At 50.7% G+C, this 24,279-nt stretch overlaps 1 protein-coding gene across 7 annotated transcripts in view; it reads right to left on the bottom strand.

Moving 5' to 3' along the window:
- Positions 1 to 23,813, bottom strand: part of EHBP1 (EH domain binding protein 1) — a 383,927-nt gene extending 360,114 nt beyond the window's left edge. For 4 of the 7 annotated variants that reach the window (XM_077315418.1, XM_077315449.1, XM_077315434.1 and 1 more), the window contains exons 1-2: positions 23,629 to 23,813; positions 21,215 to 21,590 (exon numbers count right to left, since the gene is read on the bottom strand). In XM_077315418.1, coding sequence (XP_077171533.1) covers positions 21,215 to 21,318 — 104 coding nt within the window. In that variant the 5' untranslated portion in view covers positions 21,319 to 21,590; positions 23,629 to 23,813. The remainder of the gene's footprint in view (positions 1 to 21,214; positions 21,591 to 23,628) is intronic. The other 3 variants (XM_077315457.1, XM_077315464.1, XM_077315426.1) reach the window with 2 other exon arrangements.
- Positions 23,814 to 24,279: the final 466 nt, after the last annotated feature.

The following is a 24,279-nucleotide window of genomic DNA, read 5'->3' as shown; positions in this document are numbered from 1 at the left end:
TCCTGGGCACAGACACACTGAGGGAGCCTGCTCCTCAGTTGAGAACTATTTATTTACAGAATAAAGTGTAGTGGCTGAAGAGCAGGGATTCACTTAAGGGACAGGGATGAGTGACATCCTCTCTCATTCCCATTCCAAATAAGAAGAGATTATTAGCTTTGTGTTTGCCAAATGCAGAACTATTATTTTGACTCCTTTTAGGGGAGGGATCCATTACCATGGAAACACCGTTGGAATTTATCTTTGCTGTAAAAATAACTTAAAACTTTGAGGATGACACATGGTCAGAGTAATCAGGTAAAGTTTCAAAGCCACCCAGTTGGCTGATTTCCATAGTGCTGGCATACTTCATATAAAGGCCGTACCCCTCTCATGCTGAACATACTGAGAAGCAAAATTTGACCCCTAGCATTTGCTGGCAGGGGCTCATGGGAATTGTAGTCCACGGACATCTGGAGGGCCGCAGTTTGACTACCCCTGGTCTACACATTCTGAAAGGAAAAGAGAAATGGGGCCTGCTGGGTCACACCAGTGACCCATCTAGTCCAGCATCCTGTTTCACACAGTGGCCACCCAGTTCCTGTAGAGCAGGGGTAGTCAAACTGCGGCCCTCCAGATGTCCATGGACTACAATTCCCAGGAGCCCCCTGCCAGCATTCACCGGCAGGGGCTCATGGGAATTGTAGTCCATGGACATCTGGAGGGCCGCAGTTTGACTACCCCTGGTCTAGACATTCTGAAAGGAAAAGAGAAATGGGGCCTGCTGGGTCACACCAGTGACCCATCTAGTCCAGCATCCTGTTTCACACAGTGGCCACCCAGTTCCTGTAGAGCAGGGGTAGTCAAACTGCGGCCCTCCAGATGTCCATGGACTACAATTCCCAGGAGCCCCCTGCCAGCATTCGCTGGCAGGGGTTCATGGGAATTGTAGTCCATGGACATCTGGAGGGCCGCAGTTTGACTCCCCCTGGTCTAGACAGTCTGAAAGGAAAAGGGAAATGGTCATTCTGGTCTCTGCAGAGCGGTCCTGGGCTTCCAGGCAAGGACTAACGAGGGCTGCCCTGGGCAGGGGTGGGTTGCCCTTGCCTGCCTCTGCTGAGCTATCCTGGACTTCTTTGGTGGTCTCCCATCCAAGGACTAAGTGGGCCCGGCCCTGCTCGGGATCTTACGTGACTGGCCTTGTCTGGGCAGTCCAGGTCAGGTTACGTCCCAGCACATAACTCCAGTCTGATATTTTCCAATCAGAACTGATCCGTTGAATAATCAGCTCTGAAAGTCTCTTGCCTGGATACCTCACAGGGTTACTGTAAGTCTGTTGTGACTTGACAAAAAAGAAAAAGAAAAAGGGAGTCTGAAGGGCCCAACACAGAGGAGGACACAATAACACACAGCCCACTGTTTATGCCACAAACATTAAAAAACCGCACCTAATGTTGAGAAGACAGCAGACCAAATGTTTAAATTTTTAAAGAATAATTACCTGTTATGTACATGAGCACAAGGGCTCTTTGGAAACACAAAAGCACACAGCCAGTGGCAAAATGGGCTCCCGTTTATCTGCCGTATGGAGCCTGGAACGCTCTGAGGACTTGGCCACACTTCCTGTCATGTCACTGACACAGTGTGCCGTTAAAGCCGATGTCACACTGAATGGTTTAGCAGAAGAGCATACTTGACCTTGACCGTACAAACAAAGAGATACATGCCTGCCTACTTCACACCATGTGCATAAACTCCACACAGAAAACCCTTGTTTGGGAACATACCGCGTGCAAGGGTTCATCTGTCAATGCATGATTGACTTGCACCCAAGCGAGGTGAATTAAGGTACTCTGAAAACAGCTTAACAGACCATCACGCTAGGAAGAAAGGCTGCCACCAGGTCTACCAGTGTGTTTCAGAAACCGGATTAACAGACAAAGCCTAACTTAGAGGAACCAATGAATGGGAAACGTCTTGCAGCAACAGAGGTAGCAACAAAACAAAATCCTGTTAAGTTTTTACGAACTGTCTAGAAGCCATGATAAATTGTTGAAAGAAAGAAAAAGTTGAAATGTTTTAAAATCCCAAATAGAAAAACTTTTTTTTTTAATTGGCTGCTAAAAGCCAACACCAGTTCGACTGCTATGCACAGATGTTTAGCTGACAGACTACAAACCCCTGTGTCATGGTCAGGCACATGATCATTCAGACCTTCTGGCTGGTAGGCACACATAGCTTTGTGCTGAATCGCATCTTGCATTTCACCAAGTCACGAGAAACAGCGGCAAAAGTGAATTTCAACAAAATGATACGTAATAAGATTCGGCAAGTCAGAAAGAAACAAACAAAAAAAACCACATTCAAAATGTCAGTTCTGTGAGAATCTCCCTCTGCTCCCAATAACCAGGTTTCAGTTAAAAAAGAAAGAACTTTATTGAAGAGGAAGCGAACAGATCTTCACAGGGCCTTTGCTAAGACTGGCAATGCAAAGCAGGCACCCCCTTATCTACCCAGTATCCACTGCCCCTCCCTACACCAAACGATTTGGGCATGAATAATCCACGTTGACCAAATGGACAGTCCTGGCATCCAAGGTCCTTGAGAGAGTCTCCTAAGTGACTCCCTGCTGGGAGGGGGTGAGGCAGGAAGCGGGGATATTCACACCTAGGATCTCAAGCAGGACAGCTAGTACATGGATCTAAGACTGAACTAAGGATGAACACATTATTAACTAAAAGAAGCATATAAATAGTAATAATGAACCGGCATTATGGTAAAAATCGCAAACATAATTTTGAGAGTTTCACAGGTCCTCCCTTATCCTGAGCATCAAAATCACTGGAATAAGAATCTGTGCCTAGGGTTGTGCGTGGCGGTGTCCAAATCGGCTGTTCCAGGCCAAGTGACTCACCTGCGGCCGCTCCTCCCCTCCCCGCAGCGCAGCGCTGCTGGCTGTGTCGGCCTGGAATGGTCAATTTGAACGCTGCTGCACACAACCGTATCTGTACCCTCCTTTCCTATCTCCACCAATGTCTGCAGGGCAACTGCTTGACTTGGGGGGTGCCCCAGAAAGCTTTCAGCTAAAACACAGCTCATCTATCCTGCCCCCAATCCAACAGCAGCAGCATTGGGCGTTGTAGTTCTATCGGTCTGTGCCTCTACTGACTTGGTTATCAATGATGACAGGGCAGAGGCCGTGCCTTAGAAGGGAGGCCTTCTGGGACCTGAGATCAGGAGGCGCTGAAGCTCCTTCTGGGGCTCCGCTCAGCAGCGGCTCCTTCTCTTTCTCTTGGGTTTTAGGATCATTCTGCCTGCTTCTGTCAGTTTGGTCAGCTGACTGGATCTCTCAGTTAGTCCGTGAATGTCTCCCCTTCCCTGTGTTTGTATGTCTGAGACAGAGTGAGGTTCTCAGGGAGTTAAATTAGCAAAAGAAGTGTGCGCTCTCTTCAAAAATTTACTTTAGACAGTATGTGTGAGATTGCTTCTACATTTGTTTTATTACAACGTAACCACTTGGAAGCAAAAGAAAAGAGCCTGCCAGCTCTACAAGAAATGTTCTCCTAATTGTTACTCTGAATGTAAGTAAACTTGTTTAACAGTGATTCAAAGGAAACAAAATGATCATTTCAAGACTGTCTAAATTTAAAACCAGCTGATCTTAAACGATGCAGCAACCTGGTCTCTAAACAGAATTTCCCCCCTTTACCCTGCCTGAGATTCCATTAAGTCTCACAAGAGTCATTCTCATACTGAGATCGGGATATTGGTTTAAATCATGAAGCCAGCCCACAATTCCTATTGCAACCCTTGTGGGGGCTGCTTCCTTGCCTTTTGATTCTCCAGAGTGGTCTTCCCCAACCACCGGGCTGCAACCCGGTACCGGGCAGCGGCGGGGGAAGGGAGGCACGAAACTGGTGCGGCAACAGGTGCGCCTCCCTCCCCCCCCCACTGCACGCACTCGCTGCACAGGGAGCAATCAGCCGCCTCCCGGTGCAGCCAGCACTGCGCTGGGGGGGGAGAGGCACAGGCACCCGCAAATGCCCGCAAACATCACTCCCAGCGCAGCGAGCGCCACACTGCGCCGTGGGGAGGAGGCGCACCTGCTGGTTTGCGGGCGCCTGGTGCACCAGCACCTCCCTCTCCCCCCCCCCCGGTCACCGGTCCTCCCTCTCCCTCTCCCCCCCCAGTCCCCAGCCCAAAAAAGGTTGGTGGCCACTGCTCCAGAGGAAGGGACGTTCTCAGGAGAGGGGCTTAAGAAACGTCTGGCTGCACGAACACACGTCTCATCAGCTTTCCTACAGGGGCATTCAGAAGTCTTCGGGCCTTCCAAATGTTCCTCCCCCCCCCTGCAGAAACCAGGGTGGTTCCGCTTGGACTGTTTGACAAGGCTTCCCCTCCCCTCATTTTTCAGAAGCTGAAAATCAACTCATTACCTTCATCGCGCCTAATGCAAAGCTCTCTGTCTTTTATGACAGGTTTTCGTACTTCACCATCCATCACAGAAGCTCAAAAGGAGAGGGGCTGTGGCCCAGTGGAAGAGCCCCTGCTTGGCATGTAGAAGCCCCCAGGTTCAACAGAGGCATCATCGGTTCAAAGGACCGGGCAGCAGGTGATACAAAGGCCTCTTTGCCTGAGACCCTGGAGAACCACTGCCAGTCTGAGTAGACAATACTCCCCTTGATGGATCAAGGCAGATTCGTAAGTATTCGTGCAAAAGGTCGCAGATCCAATTCCCAACACCTCCAGGTAGAAGAACCAGGCAGAAGGTGAGGATGTGGGTAACACCCCGAAGGGCAAAGGAATGAGGGATGAGTCAATTAAGAACTTTCAGGAACTTAAGATGGAGAATTCTGGCTGGGAAAAGGTGAAAAGGGCTGCATAACCTTTGACTGGGACTTCCCCAGGTGCATCCAAATGACTGCATCTTCTAGCCTCAACGGGCTCGAAGGTTCGACCACCAGAATCTTAGTGCCATAAATATTAACACAAATACTAAAAAAGCATTAACTGAGAATTAGGAATACTCAGTGGGGAGAGATGGATTAGTTGCAGCAAACAGGCTTCGTATAGAATCACTGAAACACAGACTGACTCACTTTAAGACAGCTTGATGTGCTGCAGTGAGGTTATGGTGCTTCACTGATAGAGCATCTGCATTGCATGCTGAAGCTCCCAGGTTCGAGTCCCAGCATTCTCAGTTAAAAGGATCACCTAGGTCAGGGATAGTCAACCTGTGGTCTTCCAGATGTCCATGGACTACAATTCCCACGAGCCCCTGCCAGCAAATGCTGGGAATTGTAGTCCATGGACATCTGGAGGACCACAGGTTGACTACCCCTGACCTAGGTGATCTGAAACATCTCAGATGGGGACCCTGGAGAGCCACTGCCAAAATGAGTAAACAATACTGACCTCAGTGGAGCCATTTGAACATCCATGACTTGTATTTTTGATTACAGGGAGAATCCATAGGCCAGGGGAAGAGCCTCTGCTTAGCAAGCAGAAAATCAGTGCCCAGTATCTCCAGTTGAAGGACCAGATGGAAGGGGATATGAAAGACTTCTGCCTGAGACCCTGGAGAGCCACTGCCAGTCTGAGCAAACAGATACTGACCTTGATAGCAGATGGTCTGATTCCACATAAAACAACTTCATGTGTATGTATTTTGATGGGTGGGGCCATGGCTCACTAGGCTACTTCATGTGTTCATTGACTGAAAGATTGATGGCAGTTTAGAAGAAGAAGAATTGGTTCTTAGATGCCCCTTTTCTCTCCCTGAATGAGCCTCAAAGCGGCTTATAGTCGCCTTCCCTTCCTCTCCCCACAACAGACACCCTGTGGGGTGGGTGAGGCTGAGAGAGCCCTGATATCACTGCTCGGTCAGAACAGTTTTATCAGTTCCATGGGGAACCCAAGGTCACCCAGCTGGCTGCATGTGGGGGAGTGCAGAATCGAACCTGGCATGCCAGATTAGGAGTCCGCACTCCTAAGCACTACACCAAGCTGGCTTTAGAGAGGAATGTGAGAATGAACACAGAGATATATTAGAATAACCATACAAATTGTTGGTTCATTGTCTGACATGTTAGGTCTGTTTTCTGGGCCCTACTAACCCAGCAGGGGGGGGGGGGAAACTGGCCTAATATGGCAGGCAGGTTGGATTGTCAACCTTCAGGTGGTAGGGGGAGTTTCTGGGATTATGACTGATCTCCAGCCAACAGATCAGTTCACCTGGAGAACACAGGCACTTTGGAACGTGGACTCTACAGAGTTAAACCCTATTGAAATCCTTCCTTCCCCCAAACCCATCCTCCACAGATTCTACCCCAAAACCTGCAGGTATATCCCAACCCAGTGTTGGCAAACCTACAGGCAGGGCCAGCAGTATCTGGTGACACACACAGAATATTTGTTTGAGCAAGGGAACAGCTGTCCCCTATTAACATCTTCTCTTGCATCTTCTAACAGCAACTTCTACTCTTCTCATCACACATCAGTAGCAGAACTTTCTTGGTCAAAAGAATCCAGCTCACTACAGGACCAACCATGAACATTCATCAAGAAGGTCATGACTTCAACCAGGAAAGCCTGCGGAGACGTCATGGCCCCATGGTAGAGGATCTACCTGGCATGCAGAAGACCCCAGCTCCAATCCCCCTGGCATCTCCAGTTGGAAAGATGAGGTTGCAGGTGATGTGAGAGACCTCGGCATAAGAATCTGGGGAGCTGCTGCTAGTAGATGAACTTCCTTTGATGGACCACTGGTCTGATTCAGTTCAACGTGACTTCATATGTACATTTATTATTGTTGTTGTTATTGTTGTTATTGTTATTATTATTATTTCCCGCCACTCCCAAATGGCTCGTGGCGGGTTGCAGTGTCTTAAAACCCCATTAAAACTCCCATTAAAAGACTTTAAAATATCACAACATGGTGGCACAATAATAAAATCCCCTTCCTACCCCCTTCCTAAAAAAGGGGGGGTGGAGGAGAAGGAGGTCAACGGTGTTCAAGAAGAAGCCCGGGGGAGAGCAGTCAATGTACCACAGCAGCCCCAGCCTCAACCATAGACCTGGCGGAAGAGCTCCATCTTGCAGGCCCTGCGGAACGTCAAAAGGTCCCGCAGGGCCCACTGCTATCCCGGGAGCTCATTCCACCAGGTGGGGTCCAGGACCGAAAAGGCCCTGGCCCTGGCCAAGGCTAGGCGTGCTTCCCTAGGGCCGGGAACGACCAGAAGATTCTCACTCGCAGAGCGCAGAGCCGTACGGGGGGCATAGGGCGGTAGGCCTCAGGTATGTGGGTCCCAGCCCGCGTAAAGCCTTAAAGGTTAGAACCAAAACCTTGAACCGGATCCGGACGGCAATTGGTAACCAGTGCAGCTGCCTCAGCACAGACTGGATGTGGGCCCTCCAAGCCCAAAACTCCGTACCAGCTGGGTACATAAAGATGTTGAGAAAGCCTGGCATAGACCTAGATGGAGGATATGTTGAGAAACTTTTTGATATTTTTGTTTATGATTTTGTAGCAATCCTTCTTGACTTGACCTTGAATATGGAGAAGAGGTGACAGGGGAGATATGATAGTTATGTTCAAGTATTTGAAGGGCTGCCATGTAGAGGATGAAGCTGAGTTGTTTTCTGTTGCCCATAAGGCCAATGCCAAACCAATGGATTGAAATTAAATCAAAAAGAATTTTCAGCGGAGCGTTAGGAAGAACTTCCTGACAGAGCGCTTCTAAAGTGTTTCCTCGGGAAATACCTTCTCACCTTCTTTGGAGGTTTTTAAGCAGAGGCTTGATGGCCATCTGATTGTGTGGCCTTGGGCAGATTATGAGAGGAAGGGCTGGAAGAAATGAACCAGTGCTTGGCTCTCGTGGCATTTTTGTTACACACCCAGGGTAACGCCAATCACCATCTTGGGGTCAGGAAAGCATTTCCTTCCAGGCCAAATTGATCAGGGATCCTGGAGGTTTTCCTGCCTTCCTCTGGGCACAGAGCAGGAATCACTGGGGGAGTGGGGGAAGGGAAGGTAGTTGTGGATTTTCTGCAGGGAACAGGGGTTGGACTAGATGACCCCTGAAGTCCCTTCCAGCTCTATGTCTTTGGACCCTGCTCAGTACATGCGTTTGAGAACTGGATGTGCAAATAGGAGCACAAACTGGCTGCATGAACCCACCCAGTAATCCCTGGTTACAAGCCAAATGGGACAGAGTTTAGAGCAGCCTGATGAATAAACAAATTTCTCAAGTAACTTCTTGTGATATCAAGTCAAACACTGACCTACAATGCCAAGGACAAATGGCCAACTTTACAAAGATGAGGGGAAATAATTAAAATAAGGCAAACAAGCAAAACTGACAGCATACAACATGTCGACAAGGGTACAGACTTGTTTGAAACCACGCCAGATTGTCATCAATGTTTGGCAAGTTATAAATAAGTGACATTTTGAAGAGAAGTTATACACGTAATTACAAAATCATTTGCACATCACGTTGTAATGAGAGAAAGCGCTTTTCCTTCCCCCCAAAGACTCCCACAGGTTTCTCCTAATGCTTCCAGTTCAATCAATCCACTTGCAAAGAGGAGAGACCTGATCTCCACAAGCATTTTTCTACTAAAACTCAGTTTGTTTCAGCCAGGTCTCAGCTCTAGATTACGCCCCTGTCACAAAGCTTAACTGTGGTCTGTGAGTCCAGTCAGGCACCTTTAAGACCAACAAAGATTTATTCAAGGTGTGAGCTTTCGAGTGCATGCCCTCTTTCTCAGACTAAATGAACAACTATCATAACAGTGGAGATATAAGACAAAAGCAAAGTGTGGGAAATTAGTAAACTGTGCCATAGTATCCAGATTAAGGCATATGATGCCATATGATACTTCTTTGCTAAAACTGCCAGTCAGTCCCCTTGAGTTCAGTTGTAGTTCACAAAAACTTTGGAGAAATAAAACTGTCTACATTAGTGCTTAACGATTGTCACTTTACATTTGTTGCTGGCCCCATCTGTCTCCACCCAAAGTGTAGAAAAATCCCTGCAAGACCATTTACGCACTGGAGGTTTCATGCCAGGCTGTAGGCTGTAGTTTTAATGGTGGCAGGTTGCCCCACCTGCTCCTGCACCCACACAGGTGAGCATTTGCCCCGGTGTGCCTCATCCGCCCCCAATTTGTGCTCCTGCATGGGAACTGGGACAGTGAAGTTCCCAGTGCATAAATGGTCCAAGTGAAAAGCTGTGCTGGCAACTATCTTGTCCTGAGACCAGAGAGTTAAATTCAAAATTACATTACATATTACTAACATCACATTACAGTCACATTGTCCCAAATAAAATAAAAAGAGGGGATTGTAAGGAATGTGGATATAAAAGTTGAATAGTGAAATGCATAGTGAAATTTAAAAAAACCTATGTCCTTGTTGAGTCCATGGCATGCTACTGCTTTGAGTGTTGTAATAACTTGCATTTCTGCAATCTCTCTTTCTAGTCTGTTCTTGAAGTTCCTTTGCAATAAAACAGCTACTTTGAGGTCCCTTATTGTGTGTCCTGGAAGGCTGAAGTATTCTCTTAAAGGTTTTTCAGTCCTGTGATTTTTGATGTCAGGCTTGTGTCCATTATTCTTTGGTGGAGGGTTTGACTTGTTTGCCCTATGTAGAGAACAGAGGGAAATTGTTGGCATTTAATGGCTTATACAATGTTTATACACTGTCTATGCCATTAACTATACTGGAGGGTGGAGAAGGGTGGAGAAGGGTGGAGAAGGCCATCCAGCCATGCTCCATGGCACCTGCACCACATGTCTACGTCTCCTGGCCCCAGGGAGAGCTGGGGGGGGGGCAGAACCGCCGTCCAGCCTCATGCTCATCTCCTGGCCATGGGGACAGCTTGGGGGAACCATCTGGCTAAGCGTCTTGCCTGACCCTCCCTGCTCTGCAGGAACAAGGGTGCAAGGATGGAGGGCAGCAATGCTCCTGCAGAATACAGCAGCCCGGCCAGCAAGGTCTGCCACCCTTCTCTTCAGAGACCCTTCTGCCCCCCCCCCCACACTCTTCTACAGTCCATTTTAAAAAGAGGCTTTTTAATGATAAATTATAAGCTATTCTGAAAAACGAGGATAACTGAAGAGCCAAAGTGCTGTAAATTCACTTGCATTCCGGGTAATAAAGATTGCCACATGCCATCCAGTCACAACCAACTCACAGTGACCCAGGAGCATGGGGTTTTCAAGGCAAGAAATGAGAAATGGTGGGTTTGCTGTTGCCTGCCTGAGCATAGCTCACTTTGAGCCCAGCAGCACCTTAAAGACCCACAGGAGTTTGGGGGTAGAAGCTTCCGACAGTCCAAGCTCAAGGCAGACAAAGGCAGGCTACACCTTGAAACTTGTCAGTCTGAGGAAGAGGGCTTGCACTCACACCCTGAATACATCTTGGTTGGTCTGAAAGGTGTGTGACTGGACTCTGATTTTATCTTGAAACTTCAGTAGTCTATAAGACGCAGGTGAAAAGTTGCAACTGGGTTATGCCTACCCTGTAGGGCAGGGATGGGTAAACTGTAGCCCTCCAGATGCCCACGGACTACCATTCTGGCATGCTGGCAGGGGCTCATGGTTACTGTAGTGCGTGGACATCTGGAGGGCCACAGTTTGCCCACCCCTGCTGTAGGGTTTTCAAGGCAAGAGATGTTCAGACGTGGACTGCTGTTCAGCAACCCTGGACTTACTTGGTGGTTTTCCCTCCAAGTTTGAACCAGAGCTAACCCTGCTCAGTTAGTTTCTGGGATCTAACAAGATCAGGCTAGCCTGGGCAATCCAAGTGAGGGCACGAAGTGGTGACTTAAAGTGGCTTAAACCCAGCTGTTCTATTGCAAATTATCACAGCCACTCTGTGAAACCATCTTCCTTGGCATAGCAACCCTGGTCTTACTTGGTGGTCTCCCATGGAAGCACTGAACAGGGTCAATTCTGCTTCGCTTCCAAGTTCTAACAAGCTCAGACTCACCTGTACTATTCAGACTGCTAGCACACCAAAACGCGCCAAAAATGGACGTTACGCACTTACACCTTCAAAGTTATGTAGACTAGCCAACTATTTTTTACCATCTCACATATTGTGCTCACAATTTAGAAGGTTAACCGCGCTATCATAATGGACTTCAATGGACTTATAAGCAGGGTTGCCAACCTACAGGTGGGGCCTGCAGAACAATATATTGTTCAGGGTGGGCATTCTGTTTGTTTTTTGGAAGTGGGAGTAAAATTGACATGGTTGGGAAAGGCCTTGGGATGTATAAATATATTTTTCACACTGTGAGAAGACAAGAGTCAGTGGAAAAGGCCATTATGCTAGGAAAAGTTGAAGGCAGCAGATTGAATTCATAAAAGAGGCCACACCCCTCAATCTGTAAGACCTGAACAAGGCAGATAAGTCAAAGGCAATTTGATAGCACTTAGACAGCAAGAGCCTCTTGTGGCTCAGAGTGGCAATGCAGCAGACATGCAGTCTGAAGCTCTGCCCATGAGGCTGGGAGTTCGATCCCAGCAGCTGGCTCAAGGTTGCCTCAGCCTTCCATCCTTCCGAGGTCGGTAAAATGAGTACCCAGCTTGCTGGGGGGTAAACGGTCATGACTGGGGAAGGCACTGGCAAACCACCCCGTATTGAGTCTGCCATGAAAACGCTGGAGGGCGTCACCCCAAGGGTCAGACATGACCCGGTGCTTGCACAGGGGATACCTTTACCTTTAACTCAGACAGGATGACTCTGTGAGGCACCCTCTGCTGCTGAGCTCCAGAACTCGGGAGCAGCAAGAAATCCCTCTGAGACAGCAGACTGCCAGAGGGAACTCAGAAACCAAGCGGCTGGATTTCAGAGTCCTCGGCCAGCTCTCGTTCTGGTTAGAGAAAGCCAAGTTTTTAAAGTTTTTGCAGAGTTCAATGGAGGAAAACTATGCAAAAGAAAAACAGATGGCAAACATATTTAAACAAGGAATGCATTGCTTCCCCGTTACGAAATGTCATGCACACTATTTTCAAAAAATGCAGGGAGGACCTTCAGTCAAGTGCAACTGATATGGAAATATGACAACACACAGGCAACGGAACCAGACCTCTGCTCTCAAGAAAGCGGGACAGAGAGACGCAATGGAGATGGCTTTAAGCATTAAGACATAGGGCCAGTTAAAGCAGAAAGCACAAGGGGAATGTGATGGATATCACATGCTTGCCAATCAATACACAAGCACAGTGGGCTGTGCTAGGGAAAGAGTCCCCACTCACAAAGGAATTTCCTGACTTCCTGGCAGGCCTGAGTGGATTCATTGTCTTGCCGCACGTGGGAGAAATACAGCAGAACCATCTGATGTGGTTGAGAATACATGCGGGCAGAACAGATCTTTTGGAAACGGGGAAATCTCTGTGGAGGCTCAGTTAATATGCGCACAGAAGCGGAGTCAAGAAAGCCCTTAGCACAGCGGTCCCCAAAATGTGCATGTGGGCTCCAGGGCACCGTTCACAACTTCCAGGATGTGCACCAAGTGATTTTAGGAAGCAGGTGTGGGCTTGGGGGGGCTCTTGCCCAGCAAGAGTTTTGACTGGCTGTGCAGATCACAATAATGTCACTGCAGTTGCAGCTGCCCTCACACTCTTCCGGTGTAACTTTTAGTGATCCCTCTTCCCCCCTGCGCCTGGTCTTTCCATGGGTGGTGGGCTTCGTCTCCTGCAGCAGCCATCTTGTCGTTGCCCCCACCATCACATGTCAGAATCCCAAAGGTGTCCACAGCCCAAGCACAATACACTTCAGGGCCTAGTCTAGGATCACTGACTACAACAAGGATACAGCATGCCTTTTAATCTGCACAACAGTGCTGCTGGTGACAAGCCCCATCGGGCCCTTCCCATTTTTCCAATACTTGCTGTGCACCAGGAAATGCATTGGCAGACACCTTAGTGCCCACAATGCTGAGGACTCCTACCATAGAAGAAGAAGTGTTGGTTCTTATATGCTGCTTTTCTCTACCCAAAGGAGGCTCAAAGCAGCTTACAATCGCCTTCCCTTTCCTCTCCCCACAACAGACACCCTGTGAGGTGGGTGAGGCTGAGAGAGCCCTGATATTACTGAAGAAGAACAAGAGTTGGTTCTTATATGCTGCTTTTCTCTGCCAGGAGTCTCAAAGCGGCTTACAATTGCCTTCCCTTTCCTCTCCCCACAAGAGACACCCTGTGAGGGAGGTGGGGTTAAGAGAGAATCCTGATATTCCTGCTCGGTCAGAACAGTTTTATCAGTGCCATGGCTGGCCCAAGGTCACCCAGCTGGCTGCATGTGGGGAAGTGCAGAATCGAACCCGGCATGCCAGATTAGAAATCCGCACTCTTAACCACTACACCAAACTGGCTCAGTGGGATACTGACTCCTAGCCAACACCTATGCATCCAAAATTAGGGAGTGGCCCATCAAAGCAGCCTTGTTGGACAAGACCTCTGGTCTGTTCCTGCTTGACACTGTGGCCAAACAAACATCACACAGAGGCCAAAGTCCTTCCCTGTTTTGTCTCTTAATCCTGGTACTCAGGTGTACTAGCCCTGAATGTGGAGGTTCCTTTCAGTCATCAGGGCTAGCAAGCCATCAACTGAATTATCAGATAGTGATCAGTTTTCTTTAAAAACAAAAACAACTAGGATGAACCATCATTTCAATGCCGGTCACCCCACATCTTGCCACCTTGATCTGTATACTTGATGAAGTACCATCTGCCTCCAGTATATTTTTGTACAGCTTTAGAAGAAACCGATAACGGCATGTGCTAGTTTGTTGTGGTGCTAACCAGGCTGAAAAAGCCCATGTCCGTCATCTCTAAATGTTCCCGGTCCTCGGTCTTTGGCAAGAATCCAGGCAGTAGCCATGGCTCAGTGCAGAACATCTGCTTGGCATGCAGAAGGTTCCCATCCAGTAGCAAGTGCTGTGAAGGTCCTCTGCCGGAGACCCCAGGGGGCCTCTGCCAGCCTGAGTGGACAATGCTGACTTGGATGGACCAAGGCCTCGCAGGCTCATGTAAATTTCAGTCTTACCTAACAAAGCTGCAGCCTTACACAAATGGGCAACACATCGACCATAGGACATGGGCTGTCTGAGCCCAGAGCTAGCAAGGAAGCAGAGGAGGAGGAGAGGGGGACTCAGAACATGGCCGCTTTGTCAATGGGCAGCCGTCCTTGATGTCCTCATCGAAGGCTTGTCTGTCAGCATCTGTTTCTGAAGGGAAGAAATCTGCTCCTCCTCAACACAGACAACTGCACCAAATTGCTTGCATTCTGAGAACAACTAATGCAGATGAGATGCACCGTTAAAACTGCTTCCAATCAGGCCCATAGGCCAAACTCTGCCCCAGACGGTGTCTGAAGACTGATCTCAGCTCAGGGAAGCCCAGTCCAATTGCAAGCCAAGAATTCATGGCAGTTCTGAGGGATGGATTCCGTTTTAGGTCCTGAGACAAAATGCTATGCAGCCTTACATTTCTGTTGTGGAACTGGCTATTTTTCAAAGCTACTGGGGAGGAAGCCCTATAGAAACAACTGGCATAGAGATGGAAAAGGCAACGAGAAAATCCCTTTGCCAGGGACACAATTCTGCCAAGAGAGAATGGCCACTTACTGAGGAAAGGTGAAGGAGATGCAAGAAATAGGCAAGACCGCGGCTTCCTGTTAATGTTGCATAGTCTACAGTCCTGCTACAGTCCTACACCCCTGCTTTTCAATTTTTTATGCAAACTGCCCTGAGCCTTATGGAGGGTGGTATAGAAATTTAATGGATGGATGAATGGATGGCGGGACGGACGGACGGATGGACGGAGGGACGGATGGAGGGACGGATGGAGGGACTGATATTTGGGATCAATATAAGAAAGAGGCAATTTTGCACCCATTGAATAAATCATCCTTATAAACTCCTGAAATGCCATGTACAGAGGGAGGGGGAAGCAATGAGGGGGGGGGGGAGAATGGCTCTTCAAGTATTGCATGTATGACTTCTCTGCTGCATCCGCAATCTTTTCTCACAACCCCCCCTTGCCCCCCATCCACAGTGTATTTTAATACTTCATTGTTCGTCGCTTTAACACATGAATGGTCTATTCTTTCTCCACAAAACCACTGTATTGTTGGAATGCTGGAATGCCAGTGCATTAAAGTAAGGCCATGTTGACCAGATTTTTGATCAAAAGGATACGCACTGTATGAAGCCAAGGGTACATATCCTAACCTCAATCCTTAATTTCTACATCATGCAAAACAGATTTTTGTCCTCCTTCAATTCTTCTTGCAACTTGAGGCTAATTTTGCTGTCTCTCTTCACCCACACACTTGGAAGTTAGCTGGGGGGGAATCATGGCCATACTAAATAGAAGATAGAAGAAATAATGCTTTGTTACCTTTCTTCAGTAAGTAATAAGCATGAACTCTATCTTTAGAAGCAAAAATGACTGAACTTTGGCCATATTATGAGAAGTCAAGGTTCCCTAGAAAATACAGTAATGGTAGGAAATGTTGACGGCAGCGGGCCAAGAGGAAGACCCAAATGAGATGGATGGACTCGATGAAGGAAGCCACTGGCCTCCGTTTGTAAGACTTCAGCATGGCTGATAACAATAAGAAGTTTTGGGGCTCATTAATTCAAAGGGCCACCATAAGCCAGAAACTACTTGGCAGCCCAAAATAAGAATTGTGCCCAATCTCATCAGACCTCAGAAGCTACGCAGGCTCAGCTCAAGCGAGGACTTGAATGGGAGACCGTAAGTCAGGGGTAGTCAAACTGCGGCCCTCCAGATGTCCATGGACTACAATTCCCATGAGCCCCTGCCAGCGTTCACTGGCAGGGGCTCATGGGAATTGCAGTCCATGGACATCTGGAGGGCCGCAGTTTGACTACCTCTGCCGTAAGTCCACGGCTGCTACCCACACACAGCCCATCGCAAGCCACCTCTGCCGCACTGTTGCAGGGGAAATAGACCTTCCCACCCAGGAACTGAGATCACAGGAAGTGATCCTATTGGCTAGTGGCCCCAAGGAAACACATCTTACCACAAACCAGGGCCAGATCTTTCTCTGTTCTGGCCCCCACCTGATGGCATGAGCTGCCAGGAGAGATCAGGGCCCTGCCAAAGATAGCACATTTCCGCAGGGCCTGCAAAAGGGAGCTCTCTACTGGGTCCCCCAGAATGCCTCCCCTGATCTGAATCCTGGACCGACCAACCTTTGGGATTATTTATATATTTAATGTTGCTGCCACCAGTTATGGAATCTAAGGAACCCATTGCTATGTTATTACTGTGGTTTATTGCCGCTTATTTGACTACTACTGAATTACACTGTACTATCCGTATGTTCTCGTATGTTCTGTGTAAACTGCCCTGAGCCGCAGAGCAAAGTGGTGTGTACACGTGTGTACATACATAGATACAAATAATAATGTAGAAAGGCAGCTAATAAATGTTTTAAATAAATGAAAGTAAGTAAATAAGCCCACGTAGCAAAGCAGTAAAATCAGTGGTCCCCAACCACCGGGCACCGGGCCGCGGCTCCCTCTCCACCCCCCAGCGAGAAACTCGCCAGGCTACGAGAAAATCGGCCACCAAAGTGGCTGATTAGCTTGTGGCCCGGCAAGCTTCTTTCTGTGGGAGTGGGGGGAAGAGGGAAGCGCGGCCGCCAAACACACATGCACGTCATGTCTGCACATGCGCATTTCTGCCCGGTGGGGCCGCAAAAGCACATGCGCGGCAGTTTCACACATATGTGCATGCACTGCAGTTTTGCGCTTGCGCGCATGCGCCGACCTTTCACGCATGCGGACCTGCAGCGCATGCATGTTTGCGGCCCACCAGGAGCGCAAATGTGCATGGGCGGTATGTCCACACATGCACACATGTGCGAAACTGCCACGCATGCACGTTTGCGGCCCCACCAGGCGTGCAAACGCGCATGCGCGACAGGTAACGCATGCACGTTTGTGCATGGGCTGCCACATATCAGCAGCACCTGGATTGCCCCCCCCCAACAGTCCGCAACCCCAAAAAGGTTGTGGACCACTGCTCTACATGTTTCCTTGCCATGTCCTTTCTGGCACAGCTGCAGTATCTGTAAATACTACATAATTCAAAACTATATCAGTTGGATTTCTGCTTGCTATGCACCCATTAAAGACATAGAAGCCCAGCCAGCTGGGGCGCTTTCTAGTAAAGAAGAAGAAGAAGAAGAAGAAGAAGAAGAAGAAGAAGAAGAAGAAGAAGAAGAAGAAGAAGAAGAGTTGGTTCTTATATGCCACTTTTCTCTACCCAAAGGAGTCTCAAAGCAGCTTACATTTGCCTTCTCTTCCTCTCCCCACAACAGACACCCTGTGAGGTGGGTGAGGCTGAGAGAGCCCTGATATCACTGCCCGGTCAGAACAGTTTTATCAGTGCTGTGGAGAGCCCAAGGTCACCCAGCTGGCTGCATGTGGGGGAGTGCAGTATTGAACCCGGCTTGCCAGATTAGAAATCTGCACTCCTAACCACTACACCAAACTGGCTCTCCAAACTGCAATATCCATAGCCAATGCAATCCTAAGTAGAATCTTAAGGGTCACATTACATAGGAAGTTTCTATTTATCCCCCTTATTTTTCTTTTCCTCCAATAAAACGTGTGCTGTACAGGCAGATGACTTGCTTCTTAAAACACGTGATCAGCCCTGAGTGGGAATTAGTTGACCAGTAGGAAAAAGTCAGTCCGCTGATGAAACCAGACTGTCATCGTCCCATTGGTCGACTAACCCCCACTCAGGGCCAATGGCAGCACGGCTCCTCCTTTTCCTCCTCCTCCCCACCACCCTCTTTCCCCACAGGCGGTGGGGTGGCGAGAGGCTTCACCTATCTTTCTACATGGTGCCCATGTGAATGTTGCCCTATTTGCTGCCGCATGCGTACAGAGCTGCTAAACGGTGCCAGGAGGGAACCTTCCCATGCCCATCGCAGTGAGGTCACCTCTCACCTGGGCACGGGGGGAGGTGTGTCTGGTCTCTGGGCCACGAAGGGCCAATGCTCAGGGGGCACGGTGCAGCTGTGGGCTTGCTCTATGGTGGTGGTGACTTCCCCACCAGGCAGAGGAGGTCGGGGCAGGGGCAGGGGGGCCTCAGCAACAGCACAGACAAGCCACGGCCCCAGGCGTGCACGATGAGCAGCAGCAGTGGAGCTTGGTGCTGCTGGCCGGGCTCGCTGTGGGTTGGTACGGAGTGAGGCACCAACAAGCAGAACGGCCTTCAGCAGACAGTCAACAACGTCTCCCAGGGCGTCAGCAGCCTCAGCAGCGAGGAGAACTTGCATGCCTTGCAGAAAGTAAGGCTGGGAAGGAGGCAGGCAGGGACTCACGCAGGCTGTGAGGTCACTCTTGAGACAGGCCTCCGGGCAGGCAAAGGCATCTCGCTGGCATGCATGACCTTTAAGGCCATCCGCGGATCGGGCCCTGCCTATCTGAGGGACCACTAGTCTCATTGTGCCCCCCCCCCGCAGGGCACTTTGGATCCCTGGCCTCCCCCAGGGCCAGGGCCTTTTCGGTCCTGGCCCCAACCTGGTGGAATGCGCTCCCTGGAGAGCTGAGGGCCCTGACGGAGCTATCAGAGCTCTGCAGGGCCTTTGGCTGGGGTCAGAGCCAGACACAATGGGGGACCCTCCTCAGGCGACGCAGCAACATCCAGCAGACCCCACCCTGGGGGGGTGGATGGCTGCAGGGAGGGGGGAGGGATTATACCACCAATCTTGTTTTATCCTCTTTTATCTATGTTTAGTCGTTTTGTTATGGGATGGGCTTTTATCATGTTTATCATGTTTTATGGGATCAATAGAAGAAAGGGGAGTTTTATATTATATCCTGCCACGAGTCTCCGGAGAGTGCCGGGCTAAAAATCTAAGGAATTAATTAATTAATTAAAACAAATTAATTAATTAAAAATCTGTATCACACCCAACCATCTTCTTATTAGGACCAAGCAAATTGGCCCTGGATGCTAATAGATGCATAATTTCCATTGAAAAGAGGCAGAGTCAACAAGTGCCGGAAAGCATAACCCAATAGGTGGCCCAGTGGAGCTCTTGTGAGTCCCTGCAGTCACTTCTTCAAAATGGGTCACTGTGTTAGTCTGTCGGAAAAAACAGCAGAAAAGAGCCAGGATCCATTAAGGAGCACCTTACAGACTAACAACATCTGGGGCACAACAAGAGCTTTCAGGCATCACTGCTCACTTTGTGATGGATTTTCATTCCCGTGCAGCTAAATGAGGTGCCTGCCATGGGGACAGAGCAAGATGGCTGGCCATGTCGGTCTGTCTGTTGCCAAGGCAGGGGCAGAGCAGCACAGCTGTGCTCCCCCCGGGCAATGGGCTCTGGGCAGCCCTTCACACCAACCGCAGCCTACAAAACCCACTCCAAGCCACTAGCTAGCACCTGTTGCATTCCCACACACAGCGGGCTTTACTGCCAATAGGGTAAGAATTTATAACACTGCAGTTCTCTCTAGGAAAGCTGCCCCCAGTCTTAGGAAATAAGTGATCTTAGTCAATTAACCAAATAAACTGGGCTAGCAAGTCTTGCCACTAATATATCAAACCTGAGAATGCCGAATTGACCGGGTACATTTAAGACAAGTCAAAATTAAGGATATCGTGTGGCACACTAGCAAAGCTATGAAACAGGAAGCTACAGATCTGAATCTTGCCTCTGCTATGAACTCACAACAGGGCAACCCAAAGGCAATAACCTCACAACAATGACACTGATCTACTGTACAGATTGCCATAAGGGTGACAATAATATCTGTGAAGGAGGAAAAAAAGCCCCTGGTAATAATTGGGGCATTATTTAGCATCTTGCAACGGTGTTTCTCATGGAGCAAGGATCACAGAATGGGGAGGGGCTGTCCAGGTCATCTACTCCCACCCCCTACTCAGTGCAGGCTCAGCCTCAAGCACCCCTGACAAGTATGCATTCATCCAACTGCTGCTTGAAGAGTGTCAGCGAGGGGGAGCTCCCCACCTGCCTACACAGTCGATTCCACTGCTGAACTGCCCTTGGAGTAAAGAATTTCCCCCCTAGCATCCCTCCAGTACCTTTTGGGCCATCCTTTAAACCATTATTGTGAGTCCTTTCCTCTCTGCCCTGCTCTAAGTGACAGCCTTTCAAATACTTAATGCATGAATCAGAAACCAGGATCCCCCGCCCAACATAGCTCACTCGCAGAGTTGCAGCGATAAGCTTATATGGCAGAACTCAGACAAGAGAATGTCCATCCAAAGATGCATTAGAGGCCTGTACTTCTAAATGATTATTTTGGCGGCACTACAAATGTTCCATTTGCTTCTGAAGGTGAAAGACGTAAGCCAAGCCGTTCTGAAAACACGCCTTCAAAAGGCAAAGGCATATTTCTGAGACTGGCCCGTACAGCTGATGACTCGGAGCAGGCAGTCCAGACGATTGAAAACTATGTCCCACTGGGCCACTGCAGTTTGGAATTTGTGCCTGACTAAGCAAATAACTCTGAGATAAATTCCCAAGGCTGAGATTCTTGTCTGGTTTCCATCCCAGAGTTAAAAAGGAGAAAGGAATTATTTTCCAGGCAAAAGTCAGTAATAGGGAGGCGTGGAATAAATCTCGCTGTCAACCTTGGGAAATACTGCAAACAGACAACTTTAAGCAGGTTTGCAGGGCTGCCAGAGGCCTGTTGTGATGATGCTACTAATATCTGTGAGAAAGCAAAAACAAGAGCTGGAAGGATCTAATCCACACTTGGTAAAGCGATAGCCATAGGAGAAGACACAATAACCATTCCCACAAGGGACGGAATATGTGTGCATCGCAAAGCACTGGTTAAGGCAGATTTGCAACTGTGCCTTTGGTTGTGTTTGGAAAATAAAGGAAAAAGTCACCTTGGATTGACAGATGTCACCAGCTAAGGGCTGCCTCCCTCCACCCCCAGAAGTACCACTGGCCTCCAGATTACAGAGATCAGTTCCCCTGGAGGAAACAGTCGCTTCGGAGACTAGACTCTATAGCATACCATAGTATCTAGGAGAAATGAAAGTCCTAGAGCAACCAGGCTTCCCCACTGAGTTCGTTCCCTGAGCTCAGCCCTCCTCATCAACCACACCCTAATCTCCAAGTTTCCCCCACACGGGAGTTGGCAACTCCATACCAGCCTCTTCCAACCACTCCCACCGAAAACACCCCTTACCATTTCTTGGTGCACTCAACCATCAGCTCCTGGTAAGAGGCCACAAACTGGAACTTGGATGCATGTTTCCCCACGCGCTGCAACCTCTTCCATACGGAAGCCATGGCGAGGAAGAAACCATATAAACGCAGCCAGTGACTCAAAACCGGCCGCTGCAAGTTCCAGGCTCAGAGTGTGCGCATCCAAGTCTAGCCCAAGAAAGGGATGAGGCAGCGGTCAGAAGGATGCCCAGGAAGCCCCATCCGGACGTCTCTTTCCCAGGAAAAATCCCACGGTGCAGGGTCCAGCACGAAGCATGACGGCAAGGAATTCCCCCTCACGGAGTCTTCATCAGGACCCCTCTTCATGGGCTCTCCGGCGAGGGTCCAACAGCAAGCTGGAAAGCAACACAAGAACGGGAAAGAAGCGGCGGCTCGCACAGCACCTCGGATGCAGGGATGCTGTCGCTGCAACCAGTTTGCTGAGGTTTTGCGCATGGATACCCGACCGAGCCCGCGGGGAGGGGGGGGGGGAAGAGCAGCTGCCATGTCAGGAATGCAAGCCTCCAGCCTGCCCTGTGCTTCGCTTCGGGACCCTCCACATCCAGCCCCCGGGGAGGGAGGGGGCTTCTGAGCAGCAGCCAGAGCCATCCTGCCGCATCTCCTGCAAGCAGCAGCGCTGAGCCCGGGGATGCCAAAGGGAGGCAGGAGAAGTTCTTTGTCTCCATGCTGATGAGGGAAAAGGTGTAACAGTTGTTCCCCCCCCCCTCCGCTCACTGTCTAGGGGAATGGCCCCGCCCGCTGGAGGAGCAGGGGCAGCCATGGGGGGGTGGGGGGGCTGGAAACAGCAAGCAGCAGAAGCAGGTCTTGGGATGGGGAAGACCCTTTCCCTTCCACCCCCCCCCCCAGGGCTCCTGTCCCTCAGGCAGTGGGGGGCGAAAGAAGGAGGAGGGTGACTTTCCAAAGAGGGACGGGTGGGAGGAAGGTGGGAGGGGGGCAATAGGAAGCAGGGGGTCTGGAGGGGGGGCAGCAATAGGAAGCCAAGGATATCGAGCAGTGGGTCCAGAACTGCCTCTCTGGCGCCACGCTGAACACCAACCCTTCTGGCCCCAAAGCCCCAGTTCAGCACCAGCGGACTGAGGACCTTGGGGGCGATCTCAGAGGGGTCAGCCATAGGAAATGGGGGGTCAGCCATAGGAAATGAAGGGTCAGCCATAGGAAATGGGGGGCCTCAGAGGGGTCAGGGAAAGGAAATGGGGGGTCTCAGAGGGGTCAGCCATAGGAAATGGGGGTCTCAGAGGGGTCAGCCATAGGAAATGGGGGGTCAGCCATAGGAAATGAGGGGTCAGCCATAGGAAATGGGGGGCCTCAGAGGGGGGTCTCAGAGGGGTCAGGGAAAGGAAATGGAGGGTCTCAGAGGGGTCAGCCATAGGAAATGGGGGTTTCAGAGGGGTCAGCCATAGGAAATGGGGGGTCAGCCATAGGAAATGAGGGGTCAGCCATAGGAAATGGGGGGCCTCAGAGGGGGGTCTCAGAGGGGTCAGGGAAAGGAAATGGGGGGTCTCAGAGGGGTCAGCCATAGGAAATGGGGGGCCTCAGAGGGGGGTCTCAGAGGGGTCAGGGAAAAGAAATGGGGGGTCTCAGAGGGGTCAGCCATAGGAAATGGGGGGTCTCAGAGGGGTCAGCCATAGGAAATGGGGGGTCAGTCATAGGAAATGAGGGGCCTCAGAGGGGGGTCTCAGAGGGGTCAGGGAAAGGAAATGGGGGTCTCAGAGGGGTCAGCCATAGGAAATGGGGGGCCTCAGAGGGGGGTCTCAGAGGGGTCAGGGAAAGGAAATGGGGGGTCTCAGAGGGGTCAGCCATAGGAAATGGGGGGCCTCAGAGGGGGGTCTCAGAGGGGTCAGGGAAAAGAAATGGGGGGTCTCAGAGGGGTCAGCCATAGGAAATGGGGGGTCTCAGAGGGGTCAGCCATAGGAAATGGGGGTCTCAGAGGGGGGTCTCAGAGGGGTCAGGGAAAAGAAATGGGGGGTCTCAGAGGGGTCAGCCATAGGAAATGGGGGGTCTCAGAGGGGTCAGCCATAGGAAATGGGGGTCTCAGAGGGGTCAGCCATAGGAAATGGGGGGTCAGTCATAGGAAATGGGGGGCCTCAGAGGGGGGTCTCAGAGGGGTCAGGGAAAGGAAATGGGGGTCTCAGAGGGGTCAGCCATAGGAAATGAGGGGTCAGCCATAGGAAATGGGGGGTCTCAGAGGGGTCAGCTATAGGAAATGGGGTGGGGGTCTCAGCAGGGGCAGGGCCAGAGGCCACGGGGGTCCGGAGTGGGAAAGGGGCGCGGGGGATTCGGTAGGGCTGAAGGGGCTGGAGGGGTGCTCGGAGGCCCCTTGCCACCTCCCGCCCGCCTTCCCCGGGACCCCTCCCCTCCCCTCCCGCCGCCGACCTTCGTGGCGCTTCTCCCGCAGGCACCTGGTAGCCCGGCAGTCCGGCCGGCCGGCAGGCGAAGAAGGCGAAGGGGAAGGGGAAGGCGAAGGCGGCGCTCCCGGGTCTCCCTCCCGGCGCCTCCCGCCTTCCTCCGGCCACAGGGGCGCGCCTCAGCCCAGCTTGCCCCGCCAGCGCAACCGAACCGCACGCGCCCCTCCGCCGCACCCCATTGGCCGCCGCCGGCGTCACTCACTCCGCATCGGGGGGCGGGGGGGCAGCGCGGCGCTCCTCGCAGGGAAAGAAAATGACGGGCGCGTTTTCCTCTTCTCCCGCCCTCGCCTCCTTGCCGGGCGCCGATTGGCTGGCGGGGGCGCGTCGGGGCGGGGTTGTTTATACCCAGCGCCTCGGCCATTGGGTCGCGCGGGGGTCCGTCGGAGGGAGGGCTGCGGAGGATTGGCGCGCGGTGGCGGGGAGTCCGGCGAGGGCTCTGAGGGCCCTTCGCCAGCGAGAGCCGGGTTCGAACGAGCCTGGCCGCCCTCACAGGGCTGTTGTAAGCGAGGCATGCCGCCGCCGGTGCCCCGCAGGAAGGGCGGGAGAAAAATGGACAACACTGACCCCCTCCCCCCTGTATTGACACAACATTCTAACCCCACAAAAAACATTGTGTGAA

The sequence above is a fragment of the Paroedura picta genome, chromosome 1 (assembly GCF_049243985.1).
Source record: "Paroedura picta isolate Pp20150507F chromosome 1, Ppicta_v3.0, whole genome shotgun sequence".
Classification (NCBI taxonomy): domain Eukaryota; kingdom Metazoa; phylum Chordata; class Lepidosauria; order Squamata; family Gekkonidae; genus Paroedura; species Paroedura picta.
This window is presented reverse-complemented; position numbering and strand designations above follow the sequence as displayed.